At 42.7% G+C, this 20131-nt stretch overlaps 1 protein-coding gene across 2 annotated transcripts in view; it reads left to right on the top strand.

The window, feature by feature from the left end:
- The window catches only part of RNF144B (ring finger protein 144B), a 58628-nt gene that overhangs the window by 14535 nt on the left and 23962 nt on the right, over window positions 1–20131 (top strand). For both annotated transcript variants that reach the window (XM_063298958.1, XM_063298957.1), the window contains one exon: window positions 18706–18810. In XM_063298958.1, coding sequence (XP_063155028.1) covers window positions 18706–18810 — 105 coding nt within the window. The remainder of the gene's footprint in view (window positions 1–18705; window positions 18811–20131) is intronic.

Genomic DNA, 20131 nt, shown 5'->3' on the forward strand with positions numbered 1-20131 from the left:
GAAGTGCAATACACTGCTTTGTTATATTGAAGAAAATTACAGATGGCTCCTATGGCTAATGCTGATAAAAGGGTTGGAAAGAACTCCAGAAGCTATGCTCTTCATACTTTCCTAACTAATTTTTGAATTCAGCTCTTTAATCAAAATAGTACAGGTAAGGAATTATTAGCACTCAGATCTATATTTTGTCAGATGTGAAAAAGATTCATCATTCAGTCAGCTAAGATATCAATTGTAATAGTAAATGTATGGGGGAATGTATTGTGAGTAATTCTTAGTAAGCTTTTTTCTACTGGTTGCTAGGGATTTAAGTGGAAGCTGCTAGAGTCCTGCTTGTCAACTTCTCATGATTATCTGATGAGCCACTCCTTGACCACATTGTCATTTATTTGATCAGTCACTGCCTTACGTAATGTTTTTCTACTTACTGTATGTATACAGAGCTCTTCATAACCAGTTTTAGGGTGGTTTCCCACAGGAAAATTAACGTATCAAACAAAACCGCAGTAAAGCAATGCTCTTAATGCTTCAAACAACTGTCAGATCCAAAACGCTCTTCAGTAAAGTAGAATCCAGGTTCTCGTATCACATCAAGAGGACCCAAACATGCGAATGAAGAAGTGCAGTTTAATGGAACTAGTCAACTGAATATGCCTGACATACTTCTAAAGATAGAGAGCCACAACTAAGAAGATACCCTGGTTATTGTCCACAGGCAGGATCATGAGAAGGGTTCTCAGCAAAGATATTAAAGTCTGGACAGTCCCAGACCAGACTGCATCTCAATGGTTATTTAGGTTCAAGCTGGACACCTGCACACATACGCATGTATGTAATCTAAATACTAGGTTTCAGTATTCACACAGATATAATGGGTTCCTCATAAGTTCGGCTCCTTATATCAGTAGCAATTTGTGACATATTGTCATGTTCATCGTTCCAATGGTTTGCATACATCATAACATTTCGCATGTCATGTTTCTGATCCGTGTCTATCATCTGCGGGGTGGGGAATTCCAGCCCTGCCAGGGTGTTATCTCTGTACTGCCCTGAAGGAATGTGTGTTTGGGTTATGACGTGTATTCAAGGTTACTTTCCCAGGCAGATGTGTGAGCCTTGCCAACGCTGGGAGGGGGTGGTTGTGATGCTGGGGTGAGGGGCGGGATCGGCTTGGAGGTGAGGGTTTTTAGTTTGTATTTGGCGCGCTTTTGCTTATTCTCAGCTTTCTTTGTATTTGCATACTATCCTTTCAATAAATCAGTTTTATTCACTAATCCCTGGTGAGACTGAGTTCGTTGGGATAAGGCAATCATTACATAAAGCTGAGAATCATCAAAAAATTTATCCCGCTAGCCCCTAGCCAGGTTACCTGTGACGGGGAGCGCTAGCGATGTCTTTACTACGAGAAGCCGAGTGGATTGAAGAGGAGCCAGACACCATGGCAGCGAGGGTGGCCCGGAGCGCCCACGCGGAGAGGGCGGCACGCCGAGAACAGCTGGGTCTACAACCTGGCGAGCAGTTGGTAATGTCGGAAATGACGGGCACGTCAGGGGCCGAATATAGAACGGGGGACGAGGACTCCGCTGTAGGGGACGCCCAAGAGGTCCGGAAACCAGGACCTCCGTTGTCACCCACAGTGGTAGTGGTAACCGGTGCGGCCGAAGAATCGGTCACCCCTGCACGAATGAAGCCTTTAGAGGAGAAGTTGGAGTCCTTGGTGGTGATGCTAAAGGAAAGCCGTAGAAAGTCGGGGTCGGCTGAGGGAAGACGAAAGGGCGCTAGGCATCAGAGCGCCAACCCTGAGTCATCACCCCCATCTCCGCGGGGAAGAGGTTGGACTCGGTTCCGACAGTCAGCGAAAGGGAGGAGGACCCTAGACGTTACTGGAAAAGCCAAACCTCTGGAGGCGGCGAGACCCCCCCCCTTTCCGGTGAAGTTTGATGGCGACCCTACAAAGCTGTCTTTCTTCATTACCAATGCTAATAGCTACATGGAGGACTGGGAGCAGAGCTTCCGCTCCGAGAGGGGGAAAATCAATGCCATTGCAAATAGGCTAAAGGGGAGGGTGGCGGATTGGTACGTCCAGCTGTGCCAAGCAGAGGCCCCAGAGTTAGAAGACTTCGAGTTCCTGTGGGCGCTAAAACAACACTTTGAGGACCCTCTGGCACAAGAAAGGGCAAAACGGGCTCTGAAGAATCTTGCCCAAGGGTCACTTTCAGTGGCAGACTACGCGTTAGAATTCAAAGCACTGGCCGGAAAAGTTGAGGATTGGTCCCAGTCTACCCTAGTAGAGCTGTTTAAAGATGAGCTAGAAACTGAGGTCCTTCGGTGGGCTCTGGGACATGATGACCCAAAGACTTTGTATGGGTGGATTCAACTAGTGGGCAGTGCTGAAAACGCTCTGGAAACCTTCGTGCATCGCAAGGCGGTAAAGCAAGGCAAAACAATCAAAAGCGCCCGTGCTCCGATCTCTTTAGGACGACCCAGCCAGCGTTCGTGGGAGGAGGAGAGGGAACGTCGCTTTGCTAAGGGGCAATGTCTGCGCTGCAGGAAGGAAGGACACCGAGCGGCGGCGTGCCCAAAAAGACGAGCCGAGGATCGCCCAGCTAAACCGGCTGAGAAATCGCCATCCCTACCAAGGAAGATGAAAGCCGCCCTGGCTGAGGCGGAACCTGAAGGCATCCCCTTCTTTGGAGAAGAGAGGGGACAGGAGACCGAGGAGCCGGCAGGAAACGCCAGCCATCTGCTTTGAAGGGCGCCGTGGGGCAGGTGGAAGAAGAAGAAGATGGGCGCGACCATGTTTCGGTGAGTGGGGATTTCCCTACCCTGACCGTTAGGGTGAAGTTGAGGTCCAGCACCTGAACTATCGAACTGTGGGCCATGATCGATTTGGGGTGTTCACGGTCCTTGATGCACCCTGACATGGTTACTGCGTTGGGGTTACCCACGTTCCCTTTAAAGCGGCTGATGATCTTTACCCAGTTGGACGGGACCATGGCAGGGGGGAAACCAGTTACCCGCTCTACCGGGATGGTTGCATTGCAAATGGGCAGCCATTGGGAAAAATTACCGTTTATTGTGGCACTGGTAGGGGGACCTTTGGTCATCTTAGGGATGCCCTGGTTTGTACGGCAAAATCCCTCCATAAATTGGGTGCATCGAACGGTGACGTTCGCAGATGGATTTTATAAAGCCCCTGCTAAGGACCAACTAGACGACAGCGAGGTGGGACGGGCAGCAACCACTTCTCTGCAAGTCCTCGAGCCGCTGGAAGGGCTGCCGGAGCAATACCAGGACTTTGCAGATGTGTTTGGTGAAAAAGAGGCGGACTGGCTGCCACCTCATCGCAAAACTGACTGTGCCATAGAATTTGTTCCTAATGTGAAATTGCCTAGTCCTAAAATTTATTCTATGACCCAGAAGGAGCTGGCAACACTACGAGAGTTCATTGACAAAAATCTAGCTAGGGGTTTCATTGAACCAGCCAGCTCTCCAGTAGGTGCACCTGTACTGTTTCGACCAAAGAAGGATGGCACTTTGAGACTGTGTACAGATTTCCGTGGGCTCAATGCAGTATCGATATTAAATAAATATCCTTTGCCCCTGATAAAAGATATGCTAACACATCTGGCAAAGGGGAAAATATTCTCTAAGCTGGACTTGAGGGAGGCGTATTTCCGTATTCGCATACGGGAGGGGGATGAATGGAAAACTGCGTTTAATTGTCCTTTGGGTGCTTTTCAATATAAAGTGCTACCATTTGGATTGGCGGGAGTGCCAGGAGTTTTTATGCAACTGATCAATGAGGTCTTGCATGACCACCTATTTAAAGGGGTGTTGGTGTATTTAGATGATGTTTTAATATATACTGAAACGATGGAAGAGCATGTATATCTAGTCAGAAAAGTACTGAGCAAACTGAGAAAGGCGGAATTGTATGCTAAACTGTCTAAATGTGCATTTCATAAATCGCAAATTGATTATCTGGGCTATAGGATTTCAGATAAGGGAATTGAAATGGATCCCGCTAAAATTGAAGCCATTTTGGCATGGGAGCTGCCACGCACGTGTAGGCAGCTACAAAGTCTCCTTGGATTCGCGAATTTCTATCGGCCCTTCATCCAGGGGTTCGTGGAAATAGCGCTACCCCTCACTGAGTTGCTCAAAACTAAAGGTTTGGGAGATACACGGAGGGTGAAAAATCCGGGAGTGCTGCTAAAATGGACACCCGCATGCCAGAGGGCTTTTGAGACCCTTAAACAACTGTTTACGTCTGAACCTATTCTGCAGCATCCTGATCCTGACAAACCATTTGTAGTACAGGTGGATGCTTCTGATTTCTCTATTGGAGCTCTGTTATTGCAAAAGGACAACCTCGGACAATTAAAGCCATGTGCCTACCTCTCCCGTAAATTTTCAGAGACAGAAAGGAGATGGCACGTTTGGGAGAAAGAGGCTTTTGCTGTTAAAGCTGCTTTGGAAAGCTGGCGTCACTTATTGGAGGGGGCTACCCACCTTTTCGAGGTTTGGACTGATCATAAAAACCTGGAGGCACTGACTGCGTCTCGTAAACTGAGCCCAAAACAAATTAGGTGGGCTCAATTCTTTAGTCGTTTTGACTTTAAACTGAAATTTATACCAGGGAAAACTAACTTCCTGGCTGATGCACTGTCGCGCCAGCCTCAGGATGCCAGTACTGTGCCAGATGTAGTGGGAACTCTCTGGACAGAGCCCCAAATGAGTCTGGCGGCTGTGACTCGCAGCCAAACTCGAGCACAGCGAACAGATGCTTCAGTTTCACCTCGCTTGCCTGTTCCCTCAGACTTGCAACAACAGTTTCTTTCTGAACTGAAAACTGACACTTGGTTGCAAGCAAACCTCAACGAGGTCACTTTTAAACAGGCTTTTGCATGGAAGCATGATCGTCTCTATGTGCCTGAGGCTTTACGCAAAACCATTCTGTCATGATCCCATGATGACAGATTGGCTGGACATTTTGGGTTTGGGAAGACCCTTCATCTGGTTAGGCGCCAATTCTGGTGGCCAATGCTCAGGCGCGACATTAAAGAATACGTCAGTTCCTGCCCAGTATGTGCTGCTTCTAAACGAAAAGTGGGAAAGCCCCAGGGCTTGTTACAACCTGTGGCTAATCCTTCCCGCCCCTGGGAGGAGATCTCTATGGACTTCATCGTTGATTTACCTCCTAGCCAGAGGAAAACTGTAATTTGGGTGGTAAAAGATTTTTTCTCTAAACAAGCCCATTTCATCCCATGTACCTCCATCCCATCTGCGCAGCAGCTGGCCCGCCTCTTCATTGTACACGTGTACAAAATTCACGGATGCCCCGCCCGCTTGGTGATGGACAAGGGCACACAATTCACGTCCAAGTTTTGGCGGGAATTTATGAAATTACTGGGTACTAACCAGGCATTGTCAACTGCGTCGCACCCGGAGACTGACGGAAATATGGAGGCGGTCAATTCTACACTTGAACAATATTTGCGTGCTTTTGTCAATTATCAGCAAGATTATTGGGTTGACCTCCTACCATTTGCTGAAGTTGCCTACAACAATGCCGTTCATCAAAGCACTGGCCAGGTGCCTTTCCATACCGTTTTTGGCCATGACTTTGTCCCGATCCCAGAACTGCCTCAGCCAGCATCCCCCACTCTTCACCTGCTGATTGGGCTGCACGCCTGGCAGCCGCCTGGCCAAAAATACATCAGGCACTTACTGATGCCCAAGCCACCTATAAACGGCATGCAGATTCCAAACGGTCCTCCTCACCATCTTTTCGAGTGGGTGATAAGGTATATCTTTCCACCAAATTCATTAAGTCTACACAACCTTCAAAAAAGTTGGCACCTAAATTTATTGGTCCTTTTTCTATTGTTGCTCAAATTAATCCTGTTACTTTTAAATTGGATTTGCCTGCAAATCTTAAACGTTTGCACCCTGTATTTCATTGCAGCCTCCTTAAGTCTTTCAATAAATCAGCCCGCTGGCATCCACAACCTCCCTCTCCTGCACCTATCATGATTGATGGTCAGCAACACTGAAGTCAGAGAAATCCTGGATTCCCGACAATGTTCTGTTTTACAATACCTGGTTCACTGGAAGCATTTCCCCCATCCTGAGTGGGTTGCTGCCCACGATGTTTACTCCCCTATTCTGGTTGCCCATTTCCACGCTGCTTATCCCGATAAACCTGCTCCTTGATTTCGTTTCGTTTCTTTAAGGGGGGCGATATGTCATGTTCATTGTTCCAATGGTTTGCATACATCGTAACGTTTCGCATGTCATGTTTCTGATCCGTGTCTATCATCTGCGGGGTGGGGAATTCCAGCCCTGCCGGAGTGTTATCTCTGTGCTGCCCTGAAGGAATGTGTGTTTGGGTTATGACATGTATTCAAGGTTACTTTCCCAGGCAGATGTGTGACGCTTGCCAATGCTGGGAGGGGGTGGTTGCGATGCTGGGGTGAGGGGCGGGATCGGCTTGGAGGCGAGGGTTTTTAGTTTGTATTTGGCGCACTTTTGCTTATTCTCAGCTTTCTTCGTATTTGCATACTATCCTTTCAATAAATCAGTTTTATTCACTAATCCCTGGTGAGACTGAGTTCGTTGGGATAAGGCAATCATTACACATATACATTGCTGTTCCATTCTAGGTCTATACTATCTATTTCATAGTCAGTGACATATCTCAAAAAGCTATACATATATATATATATGACTGGAATAGCATATACATCTGAGTGAATATTTAAGTAATAAATAATTTGTGTGCTAAGCTTCTTTGGGAATTAAGCTAAAAAACAGGCTGCCAAGAGCTCTTGTCAGTGAGGAAGCATAAAACCAATGTTCATACTTTTGATGGATAACAAGAATGAATTCTTGAAAATCAGTTTGTATACAGTAGTTGCTTGTAGAATCTTGTATAAGATACTAATTTGGATCAAGTTGCTCTTAATTTTTAAAATAATATTTCTTTTGGTATTGAATTGCCTGGAGTATTGAAAAAGGGCTAAATATTGTACCACTCTTTTTTAAGCAAACACATGCACAAACCAGTTAAGGAATGGTGAAAGGTGAAAGGTCCCCTGTGCAAGCACCGAGTCATGCCTGACCCTTTGGGGGGATGCCGCTTTCGCGACGTTTTCTTGGCAGACTATAGCGGGGTGGTTTGCCACTGCATTCCCCAATCATCACCTTCCCCAGCAAGCTGGGTACTCATTTTACCAATGTCAGAAGGATGGAAGGCTGAGTCCACCTGAGCTGGCTCACAAATCCTTCAAGCCTTAATAATAGATAATAATAAGATAAGCCTTAATCTTATTTGCTAGGAATAGTAGATTGGGACAGCTGGAGTTCGGGGACATAGACCTAATATTTCCCAAAATGTTTGTGGCTTATATGACCTCTAACAACATTTGTGTGATGGGTGAGTTTGTTGGGGTGAGTTTGATAATGTGTATTTTATTTTGAAATCTGAGTATTACTTCAGTGTTTTGTTCATGTAAATCAGAATTCAAGTGAAGGCTTGGGCATTCTCTCAGTGTCTTTTAGCCTTAACTGTAATCTAATCTTACAGTTAAGTTGATAATATCTATAGATCATTAATTATATTTTTTGTAAATTTCATATCAAAGGAAACATTTTCATTAGAATCATAAAATGTAGAGGTTGGAAGATACCTTGAAGATCATCTAGTCCAGTGTTTCTCAACCTTGGCAACTTTAAGATGTGTGCATTTCACCTCCCAGGATTCCCCAGCCTGGGAGTTGAAGTCTACACATCTTAAAGTTGCCAAGATTGAGAAACACTAGTCTAGTCCAACCAGCTGCCCAATGCAGCAGTCTATTATTACAGTATCCCAAAGAGATGACCATTGGAACTCCAATTAAACACCTCCAGCAAAAGAGAGTCCAAATGAGGCAGTCTGTTCAGTGTCAAGTCTGTGGTTACTGGATTACCTGGCTCTTCTTTTACTTTCTTTTGAACAACATTTCCCCTTATCCAAGCCTGTGTCACTTCGCCTGTGCCGTATAATTTCTCAAAGATTATAGAAAGGGGCCCAGCTATGACATCCACTGGCTCCTTCAAAACTCTTAGATGCCATTGGTTTGAACCTGAAGTTTAAACTTTTTCATGGTTACTGAGAAATAATTTCTTACTTTCAGAGCAAAATTTTTGAGGGGATTAAGTTATGTTACAAATTGGTGTAGGAATATGGCAGATGGTTACATATTTTAATTAGAGGTTATGTTTTAGGGGACAGATAGTGTCAGCCCAACTAGGTAGACTAGACTAAGAAACCATTGCCATATACTGTAGGTCAGGACTACTTTTATTGTAACAGCTATAGTAACAAGCTTGCGAGTCTGAATGTGCATCCCCCACCACATTTTATCTTCATGTGAACTAGGGAGGGGCCTGTCTGAGATGTTTATTCAAACTAATTTCTTGGCCCAGGCTCAAGCCTCTCTCATCTGATCCTTGCCTTGATACTGGCTCTTCCTCCTGTCCTTCAAGGCCATTCCATATTCCTTCCACATCTATGTCGAACATTGACAAATGCAAGACAATGCAATGGTTATAATAACTGGTGTGTGGTTTCCCCCTTATCCTTAAAAGAGGGTCCGTCTGAAACATTTGCCGCCCTGCTTTGTCTAATAAGATCTTCATCCACACGAAGACTAGTTCTAGTATAATGTTTAAGTCAAAACAATATCTACAAATATGCATTTGATGAAAATAAGTCACCTTTGCCCCTTTGCCTCTCTTGTGTGATCAGCTGTATTTAACTAGCTGTTCATGGGAGAATGTAGCCTCCACAGAATGTCAACTTACCGTTATAAACCCGCTTTATTTATTTATTTATTTATTTATTTATTTATTTATTTGATTTATATTACCGCCCCTCTCCCCAAATGGGGGACTTATCTTGTATATAGTACAGTGCAGATTAATATCTAGTTTCTGTTTCAGTTTTGGGTATGCATTTTGAGAACTTGTAGGAAAACCCATTTGCCACTTCCTCTTTTTTTGCAGAAGGGACAGACGTTCTCAAAAAACTAAGCAGGATCAGACTTGGTTAACACATGGATGGGAGAGCACTAAGAACGGCCAGGGTTGAAAAAAACATCTCAGAAAATGGCAGTGGCAAACATTTACTTATTAGTCTCAAGAAAATGACTTGGGTATATGAATGACATCGCTAGAAGCTGAGCTTGATTTGAAAGTTTTGCTAACTTTTGTGTGTGTTTTATTCCTAAATTGTCGACAGAGCCAGAAAGTATGCTGCCCTGTTGAATGGCAAATCAAATGTAATGGATTTTGTGCATCACACCAAGCTACTGCTTAACATGCAGTACATGTACCTCCTTTAAAAGGTGATTGATTGTGGGAACCACATTGAGAACCACTTTAAAATGGTATGTTAGCAACTCCCTTGATAGAATTGCATCAGGGTTCTAATGCCAATTGAAAGTGTACCTGTTATAGTTGTTAGCCTCCAAATCTCTACACGTTTAGTATTTTATTTTTAAAAAACCAACAAAACATCTCTCAAATTTAACCAAATCATTAAAATGCGTTACAGGTTAACATTTAACACTGGGATAAGAGGTCCTGGTGTTTTACCACTATAGCAGTATAAAGAGCAAACAGTACGACTGCTGAAGCCCAAATGGCGCTGCTGTGGTGGTGGTGGTTGTGATTGTTTGAGATGCAGCTTCTCCCCAAAGACAGCTCTAAGGCAGAGTGCCAAGACAGATTTGAGAAAGATGCAAAATAATTGCAGTGGAAAATATAGCAAAGATGCTGTGAGGTCAAGTTAGTGGATACAAATCTAGACAAAGAAATAGGGCTTTTCTAGTTTTGAGAGAGTAATAAATTAAGGCTGCTTTCCTATGAGTTTATCTGGGTGTAAGCACCATAGCCAGAGGGTCTGGCTTATATGTGAATTTTTATTAAATTGTTTTAAATTTAATACATTATATAGAGGAAATGAAATAGAAGTGTGTTTGAATTGAGTAGTGTAATTGAATTCTGTTGAATCATGTAAGTTATTAGTGAAAAACTGTATAAATAAATATTATAAGCTGCTATATTTTACTGAAGCAACAAGTAACTAAATATAGCTAGAGAATGTTGTATACCCTTACTTTACACATACCAATTGCAAGTTTTTATTTGTCTTAGCTAGGACCGTCATCCAAGAACCCAAAATGAGAAGTCAGTTATCATTAAAAAGCTCATGGCAATAATCCTACAAGACTAGTCCTTTTGTTGGGAAAATTCCTATGTAAAGGGTCAATGGTTGGGGAAATGTCTTTTTGAGAGAGAGATACTTTGCTAGATTCAACATCATGCTATACTACGATTGGCTGTGTTCATAAGGCATGCTAGGCCAAAATCAAGCAAACGATGTTGTGGCTTAGCCTGCTCAGAGAATCCGGCAAGAATAGGCTGACCATATTTCCTTGGGACAAAAACGGGACATTGGGATGGCAAAATGGGATGGGGTTAAACTTATGTAATATTCTGTATTCATGAAAAAGATGATAAAGAAAGTTATCGACAGTAAGCTGGGAAGGTGCAGGAGGGGGAGGTGCAGCACTGTTTGGGTCCGGAGAGGCTGATGCAGGGGTGGCGTTGGGCGGAGAAGTTGCAGGAGGGCTGAGGGTGGTGGTGAGCTGAGGGCAGCGGTGAGCTGGGACAGGAGGACAGGAATGAGGCGGCAGGAGGCTGGAGAAGCGGAGGGCTGAGGGCAGTGGAGGGCCGGGACAGGAGGGCACAAATGAGGTGGCAGGAGGCTGGAGAAGTGGAGGGCTGAGGGCAGCAGGGGGCTGAGGGCAGCGGCAGGCTGAAGCAAGCTGGGATGGGAGGACAGGAACGAGGCAGCAGGAGGCTGGAGAAGTGGAGGGCTGAGGGCAGCAGAGGGCTGAGGGCAGTGGCGGGCTAAAGCAAACTGGGATGGGAGGACAGGAACGAGGTGGAAGGAGGCTGGAGAAGCGGAGGGCTGAGGGCAGTGGTGAGCTGGGGCAGAAGAACAGGGACAGAGGAGTGTAGTGAACGGTTGTCCCTGGCAAGCTGTTCCTCTCTGGTGCGCCCTTTTATTTTATTTTCTTCCCACCGTTTTGGCCTGAGAGCCAATCGGCTTTGCTTCTGCTGTGCGTGCTCTTCCGACCGTCTTCCACTGCACTGATTGGCGGCAGCGACTCTTCCTCTTGCTCACCACCAATCAGCTGTTCCTGCAGTTCCTGCTCTAGGTTTCCTGCTGGATTGAGAACTACTGCCAAGTCAGCCTCCTTTTCAATTTCAATTTCAATTTTTTCCCGCTTTTCCCAATAATGGCTCCAACATTTTTTTAAAAATGGGACAAAATTGACATTTATATTAAAATGACAGGACAGTTGGGAAATGTTCAGAATGGGACATATGGTCAGCCTAAGCAAGAAGGATGACTTTACATGAGATAGATAAACTCTCCATTTCCAGCTGCTAAAATGTAGAATAATAATAATAATAACAACAACAACAACTTGATGACTGGGCAGTTTACAAGTTGTTAAAAAACATTTTAAAACAAGTAACAATACAAGAAATACAAAGCAAAGAAACAAAGATGGCAGAGAAAACAAACCCAGATGGGAACAAGGGAAAGGAAGAAAAGGGGTGTTTTCTTCGCCAAAGGCCCAGGCAAAAAGCCACATCTTCGGGGCCCTTTGAAATATCAGTAGGGTGGGGGCCATTCAAATCTCAACAGGGGGACCTCGTTCCAGAGGACAGGTGCTGGTACAGAGAAGGCATGCTTCTGGGGTCCTGATACATGGCATTATTTAATCGATGGAGCCCAGAGTGTGCCAGCCTTGCCAGATTGAACCGTCTGGGCAGACGTTATGGGAGACAGGCAGTCCCTCAAGTAACCAGGCCCGATGCCACATAGGACTTCATAAGTAGTGGCCAGCACCTTGAATCGCACCCGGAAGCAAACTGGCAACCACTGCAGCTTGTGAAAAAGAGGTGTTGCATGGACATACTAAGGCATGCCTGTTACCGCCTGTGCCACTGCATTCTGGACCAGCTGAAGCTTCCGAGTGGTCTTCAAGGGCAGTCCCATGTCGAGCCCATTGCAGTAGTCATGATCTATACTAACAGGACCATGAGGCAGGGAAATGCTGGTGTAGTATGGAATGAGAATAAGACCTTCCAAGAGCAGTTTGGAATCAGCCTGCAAACTTCTTTACCTTTGAACCTTCAGAAATGCTGCAGAGCAAAAACATTGTCCCATCCAGATGTGATGCATTCCGCACTAACAAAACCCCCTTCACCCTCCACTCCACATAAAAAAAAAAAAGAATGATGGGAAATAAGGAAAAATTGAAGCTCTCTGATGTTGTGCAGGAAGAAAGTGACAGTATCTTGTCAGTTTTGCCTCTGGTTATTTCGCCTGGGTTTTGAGGGGGAGCTGCAAATGTATGTATTTTCTTGACCAACCCAGAAACCCAGAACAAAAGTTTTCCAAAGAAAAAAAAGCTATCTTGCAAATAAGAAAGATTGTGGCAAAAGTAATTTCCCTTTTTAAAACAATATGACAAAAAGCTCCGATACAAAAAAGAGTGTTTGGCAGATAGAGAAACATAACCTTTAATGTTTGGTTAGTGATGATCATCCATAGAATTTTAAATAAAATCAGCAAAGTTAGCTTAAGTGATCTAGTTTATATGTCATGCTTGAATAGAATTAGAGACTAGATTTCATTGCAGAGAAAATAGTCCAAAAAAGAAACATTGCCTCCTGGTTAGCTTTTAAAAAAACAAAGTTGTAAGTAAAATTTCAGTATCTGATGGAATTGCTTCATCTTAGTAGAGACAGACTGTTATTTTGTCCAATGATGTGATATTCTTCATAGCTGATATTAGTGATCTAGCCAACAAATCAGAAACTTACTTAGTTGATAGCTGATTTAATTAACAACTCTATACTTCAATTATAAAAGAAATAATAGTTCTAAGAAAACAAATTGTTGTGCAATGAAGTTTAAGTTTTGGATACATTTAGGAGATTGTCACAGTACTGCTGAGGAAGAAAAGGCTGATTAAAACCTCCCTGTATCGCCATCAATTCTTGGCAAGAAAAAGCAATGGGTTGTAAAGGAGTGTGGAGAAGTTGTATGGGTTGCGTGGGAGCCAATGCAGCCTCTTGCCCAAAGAGATTAAGTAGGCCTTGTTTATAATACACACACACACCTCCTGTACTTTCCATATTAACATTTGCCATATTGTTGTAGCATTTTTCCTGTTGCCATTTGATCTCTGAAACTTGTAAGAGTTACAGTTAATCAGCTGGAAGCCTTTTAAAGTGTCGAAGCAGGGACAGTTAATGGAACACGTTGAAATGGTCACTTGAAAAGCCATGTGATGTACCTATACCAGTCCTTTTGTTTGTGAATGCAGAGGAAGATTATCTAAAAGTGGTCTTGATGGATTTGTAATGAGAGGAAGTACAAATACCTCCTTGAGTCTTTAGTTGGCAATATGAGATCTGAACACATTGCCTGTTGTGTGAGCTATATATTGAGTGCAAATAAATCCCTAATGGTTTTTTAAATGAAAATTTTGAGCAAGGGCTTAGCAACGTTGTGCACTTAAATCTTTCCTCATCAGCTATCAAGTTATTTGTGCTTTCCCCTTCAAGTGTCCCATGGATGTCAGTTTCTTTATAAACATGGACAATGCACACAGAACTCTCCAGGAAAAAAGAAGCATGGGTATATATTGAACAGACAAACATGGAAAGGGTGAAGCCAACCTTGTAAACAAAATCCCCAAAACTACGTGGAATGACTGCTGGACACTAGCAGAGGGAAGACAGAGAGCTGCCTTCTATGTGAGGCACAGAGCAGAGCCCTCCTTCATATATTATACCCTTGCCTGTGAAGCCATTAGTGGACAGCTAGGACCACTGAATGGAGCACAGCTTAACATAGCAAAAGATGTGCACAGAAAAAGAATATTATCTAAAATAGCATTAATGAGCATGCTAGAGAAATATAGGTTATTGATCTTATACACTTAGCCCACCCAAGCATAAAGACACTTAGACAAAGTAGGTTTAGAAGTAAGTAAAAAGAAGTCTTATTCATTTTTTTTGGTCCAGTTACATCCATTCAGAAGAAAAATGATGATTCTTGTTCTTCTGTCCCTAAACTGAATTAACCCGTAGTCCTCATTGCTGCTAAAGGCTGCATGGAGAAAGAGGGAACTTCCTCACTCTAGGTCCAAGTATGGCTCCCAGAGATGGAAAGAGCTGCAGCCGCATGCTCCCTTCCAGGGTGGTGAAGGAGGAGGAAGACAGGAACGTGGGAGGGGCAACAGACAGCCTCTTCCAGAAGCACATACAGAATTACCAATCAAAGCGAATATTTGTAGCTCAGGGTTGAACTGTGGAGTCCTTGGGGCTCTCTGAGTCTTGTTGTTTTCTTGCAGACATTTCATTGCCAGACTAGGCAACATCTTCAGTGCAAGGAGGGAGTGAGTCTTGCTCTCAGTTTATATACTGTGGTTTGCCCTGCTTGTGTTGGTAGTGGTGTTGTTCTGTCCTTGGGAGTTCTTTGGTTGGGCTGTTGCACCAAGGACTCCACATACAGAATTTGCATCCTAGAGCAAACTCATCTACGTGCTAATGAGGCATGCTGATTTGCTGAGACCTCCAACGGCATGCAATGCAATTCCTAGTTTCCTATATGACCAAGCTTAAACTCAAGGCTGAATTAAACATGACTTTTCCCTTCTCTGCTATTCCTTCACTCAGACTGGCAGGGTGTCAAGGAGCAACTCCACCAGCTTGCCTTCTAGTCAATGGATGTTTTATGATGGGCCACTTCCACTGTAACAGCCATTTTGTGAGTAGGCAACAAGTCTCACCTCCTGGCAACCCTGACATGCTCTCAGAGTTCACACTGGCCCCAAACAGTTGCCTACCTCTAGTCTAGGCTATTTATGATCAGTATGGGCTGCCAAGAGATACTGACCTTAGCTGAGAAAACATACTTTGTGCTAGAGATGCCACTTAAATTTCCTGTGTAATTCTGGAAATGTGGGCAATCCCTGATGTGTACCTTTTGCTCCAGAAGGGTAAAATCCATTTCCTAGCTAGTTTATCAGCAGCACTTCTGTGATTGAACATAATGTATATAAGTCTTTTACATGGTAACATTTGTGATACTTGATGAAGCAGTTTATAGTGAAGTTATAATATTGGAAAATTTTGTAACACCACCTATTGCAATGCTTTATGTGATGCAAAATACCTGGCTTTTAATATGTACTTAATATTACTGACTGGATGTAACTTCCACAAAATAAAAATGTATCTGTGGGATATAAATTCCCCAGCTCACCTTTACCGGCTCATCTTAAATTCAGCCTATGTTTATACTTTGTATTCTCTTTATATTGCAAGATGTTCAAACGCTAGCCATAAAGCTTTTAAAAATTAGAATTCGATTCGTTTTACCTATGGGAATGCAGAACCCTTATTTGGAGAACTAATCTAACTTTAATTGAAAAAGGCAAGCTTGGCGCTTCCTTGACATGAAGATATTAACAAATTAACATTAACGTATCTGAATGTTTTTTTTTACATGAAATTATTGAAAGGGCAAATGAGACATGAGAAATGCTTTTCTTACCAAGGCTATAGGCCTTCATCCTGAATTTTATATGTTTGCTTCAGAGTTATTACTAAATAATGTTTTATTGCTGCTAAATATATTCGTTCATCAATTCATGCAAATTATATGCTCTCCATTAAAAATATCAGAAAAAAATCAGAAAGGAAAACTTTAAAAAATGTATCCTGGTCAGGGCTGCTCCAATAGCTGCATAATTAAAGATGAGGGAAAAGGCAGGAGGTTGGGGCCATCTGAATCTCCAGTGACATGTTGTTCCACAGGGCAGGTACAGCAACAGGTGAACTATGGTAGGTGGTGCAAGCATCTGGCCAAACTGTATGTGTGTGTGTGTGTGTGTACACATTCATTCATTCATTCATTCATTCATTCATTCATTCATTCATTCATTCATTCTATCTATCTATCTATCTATCTATCTATCTATCTATCTATCTATTGCTATTGAGAAGGACAGAAGAGACATTGCATTGGTTGTACTACTTTTGTCTGAGACCTATGTCTCAGATTGAAAGGAACAATTTCGTAACTGTGTAAGCAGTTTCAGAACTGTGTTTCCTAAGTGTTTCACATTGTACAGAAGCAAAGTGGCAAAAGCTGTCCTTGAATTTGTTGTGAAAATCTTTCACAATTAACTTTTTCCAGATGGAAAATAAAATGCTGTCCATAACTATTGATAATTAAAGAAAATTCTAAACCCTAAAAATTTTGAAGCCCTTGATGCAGCTTCATCAAAACAGTAAAAAGCTCTGTTTTGGGGGAAATGGGGAAGATGTTATAATCTCAACATAAAGGCTTTACTGTATATTGCAGCAGAGCTTTTACTGCTGAGAAAACTCCTCTTGCAAGAAAACAAAGACACAATATTCTCTAAGGCAGTGTTTCTCAACTTTAGCAACTTCAACTTCTTCTGGACTTCAACTTCCAGAATTCCCCAGCCAGCACACATTTTAAAGTTGCCAAGGTTGAGAAACACTACTCTAAGGCTACATCCACACAGCTTCCTTGCTCCAGGGCAAAGATACCACATTAGCCATTTCTGGAGGACATATCTATCTGCCACTGCCTGCATCTTACTGTCCATCTGAAGTTGAGACTGCCCAAAGATGGCTTTAGATACTCTGCTTTGGAGGTGGTGATTTTCCTCTTATCCTGGCTCAGGACTTTTCATCTGGACAATCCATGGTGCACGGGGGGAGGAGGGTTGAGCTGAGGCGGTTTGAGTGGTGATCTGCTTGGTTTGGCTTTGATGGAAGTAGAACCTTGACTACTGCAACCACTTTCCTGTTTTAAATGGGGTGGTTAACCTAGAGGATGCAAAGCGCTAAAATGACTAGCCTGTCCCTGGCTTAATACAAGTAATTGAAAGTATAACTGAAATTATTTGGCTCTTGTACTTCTGTAGCCTGGATGGTGGGGAATTCCCTTCTCAGTGGATGCTGCTTCCAGAAAAGTTCTATGTCTCATTTCCTCATCTCATGTAATGTTGTTAGGGTAGTCTACAGCTCCCACCCAATCTCAACAGCAGAATCACTTTCTGATATTGCAGTTCTTCAACAATATAGTACTTATCCATTAGCTATACCCTGACTACATAAATCTGTATAACCATTAGATGGCAGCCAATAGATATGAAGTCTAACTCTTTGGTGCCTCCTACTGGTCAAAAAGTTGACCAATCCACCCACAGTAACATGAATTAAAATCTAATCGACAGTATGAGAAAGGAAAAATAAATAAATAATAATTGCGGTCTACAGAGTACCCAGAACACTGTTCATGCCCATTGGAGAAGGCTTTTTATATGGTGGGAGACATTTATTTATTTACAAAATGTATAGAACTTTGTTAGTCTCCTAACAAGGTCAAAAACATTGTAATGCACAAACAACAGTAATAAAATACTGTATTGGGAACAAAACACAACAATCATATATTTATATTCACAGTGGGCTCATATGTATGCCTGGCCAGTGCTTAAGGGAAAATCCTGGTCTTCAAAGTTGTCTTAAAGTCTGGCAGGGTTTAAATCTTGGTGGGGGGATGTCCTTCCATAGGGCAGGTACTATGACAGAGAAGCCACAGTGTCAGATGACACTGTTTAATTGGTTGGACCTGGAATATACCAATCCTGTGACATCTTGTACGGTGGGCACAGATAATTGGAGACAGATGGTTCCTCAAATATCCAGGTCCTGTGTCATATAGAATTTTATAGATGACTAGGAGGACTTTGAATTGCACCTGGAAGCCCACTGTCACAGCCCACACTGGATGAGGCTGGAATTTCAGCTGAGGGAATTAACAATCACAACCCTTAGAATGTCCCACATTCAGGGTGACCTAATTTCCTGCCAGCTCCAAGATGGGAATGGAGCATGGCAAGACAGCTTTGCGGATCTGGTCCAGTTAGGTGAGAAGAATGAACCAAACCAAACCAAAAATAAAAAAAAAGGGAAATAAGAAAAGCAAGCTTCATTTAAAAAAAAGAAGAAAATGTAGCCAGATGCTTCCCAAAGTCCTGAACAAAATGAGTGAATTAATGAATTAAAAGTAGTGGCACAAGACTTGACTTTAATAACCAAATACATGGGAGGAGATTTCCATCCATAATGACTATTTATACAGTGAAAAAGGTGAAAGGTCCCAAATGCAAGCACTGAGTCATGTCTGACCCTTTGGGGGGATGCTGCTTTTGCGACATTTTCTTGGCAGACTATAGCGGGGTGGTTTGCCATTGCCTTCCCCAGTCGTCACCTTCCCCAGCAAGCTGGGTCCTCATTTTACCGACCTCGGAAGGATGGAAGGCTGAGTCGACCTGAGCCGGCTACCTGAGAATCCAGCTTCTGCTGGGATTGAACTTGGATCGTGGGGAGAGTTTCGGTTGCAATACTGAAGTCCAGTCTTCTTTTTTTAATTGCAAAAGGTCCAATAGCTAATGAAGGTGCATTATGCTGTGTTTAATTCATACGTATGATTCATAACTTAGATTTCTTCTTCTTCTTTAGTGTCTAAAGCAATACATGCAATTGGCCATCCGTGAAGGGTGCGGTTCTCCCATCACTTGCCCAGACATGGTGTGCTTAGGCCGTGGGATGCTGCAAGAAGCAGAGGTATCTTTATTTTCTTCCTTTATCATTTCTTTTTAATCTTCTTCATTCATTTACATAATGAATATATTAGATTGTTTTCCCCCCTTAATTACTCTAATGACTACTTGGCAGGAGGCCCACTTCAAAGGAGAAACTAGAACCAAGCAGATGGTTTTTCTCTTGTTTTCCCTTTTCTGGGGAAACGTTTACTTGGCATCCAGACAGTTTCAGAATTGCTTGCTTAAAAACAAGAACATTCTCAATTTGAACGTCCCTGGCTCTTTGTTAGCAATCGATTCTAGAAGATGTACTACGGCATTCAGAATTGTAAAACACAAATGATAGAAATGTTTACATGTCGCTTGAGAAGGGTCATACCTTTCTGGATGGAAGGAATGGTGCTTATGTATACTTGAAAGGGTATATATGAACTCCAAGTGCAGTTCATTGGATTTCTGAAGATACCAAAGACAGTGAGTGCTATGTATAGTCCAACTATGCAGTATTGAGTAATAAAGGCTCAGGATTAAAAAAAATCACATGGCCAATCATCTATATTAAATCTCTTCTTGGAACACTTCATCTCACGGTTTGTATTATACCCATTGTCATTATGTGAATTACTTGTAGGTTGCACTTCAAAACAGAGTTTTCTCGGGACAATTTGCCAGATGGCAAAATTGTCAATTTCAAATTAAAATGATGAATAACAGGATTAAAAGTGTACAGAGATTATAGATTGGTTAAAAAATCGTAGGAGCAGCCTAGACATTAAATGTTAATATAATTCATTAAAAGGTTTGATAAAATAAAAGAAGCACGAAATGTCCTTCCCTGGAAGGCGTTCCCTGGAAAGACCTGCTCTTGAGCTAGAAAACAAAGTTAGGAGAACTGCCCTAGATGTCTTGCTTTCCATTTTCAGTGCAATGGAAGGAATAAAGGGAAGTGTATCATATATAATATCACCCTTGATTTAGATCTAGAAGCGAAAGAAAAAAGGAGACATTCCAGAGTTTGCGTAAAGTAGCTGGCTGTGGGTAATTGAAAGTCAGACAATTCCAGCGGATGCTTCCCTTTAATTTCATCCTCGAGAAAGACTTTGTAAACTGATGTCATTAACCCTGATTTAGGAGAAAATGCAAAACTTGTAGAAGTGCATACATGTGAGACCCAGGCTACAACAGTGTTATACCTTGGGATGCAGGTTTTTTGTGGTAGACTGAACTGGTGATTTATAAAGACCTGGACAACTAATGCAACATGCCCAATACCCATAGACAGACAAGGAGGGTAGTATGCTAGGGTATGCAGGCATTAAAATTGGGAAAAAACTTAAGTGTTT

This window comes from Candoia aspera, chromosome 3 (genome assembly GCF_035149785.1).
Source record: "Candoia aspera isolate rCanAsp1 chromosome 3, rCanAsp1.hap2, whole genome shotgun sequence".
Taxonomy (NCBI): Eukaryota; Metazoa; Chordata; class Lepidosauria; order Squamata; family Boidae; genus Candoia; species Candoia aspera.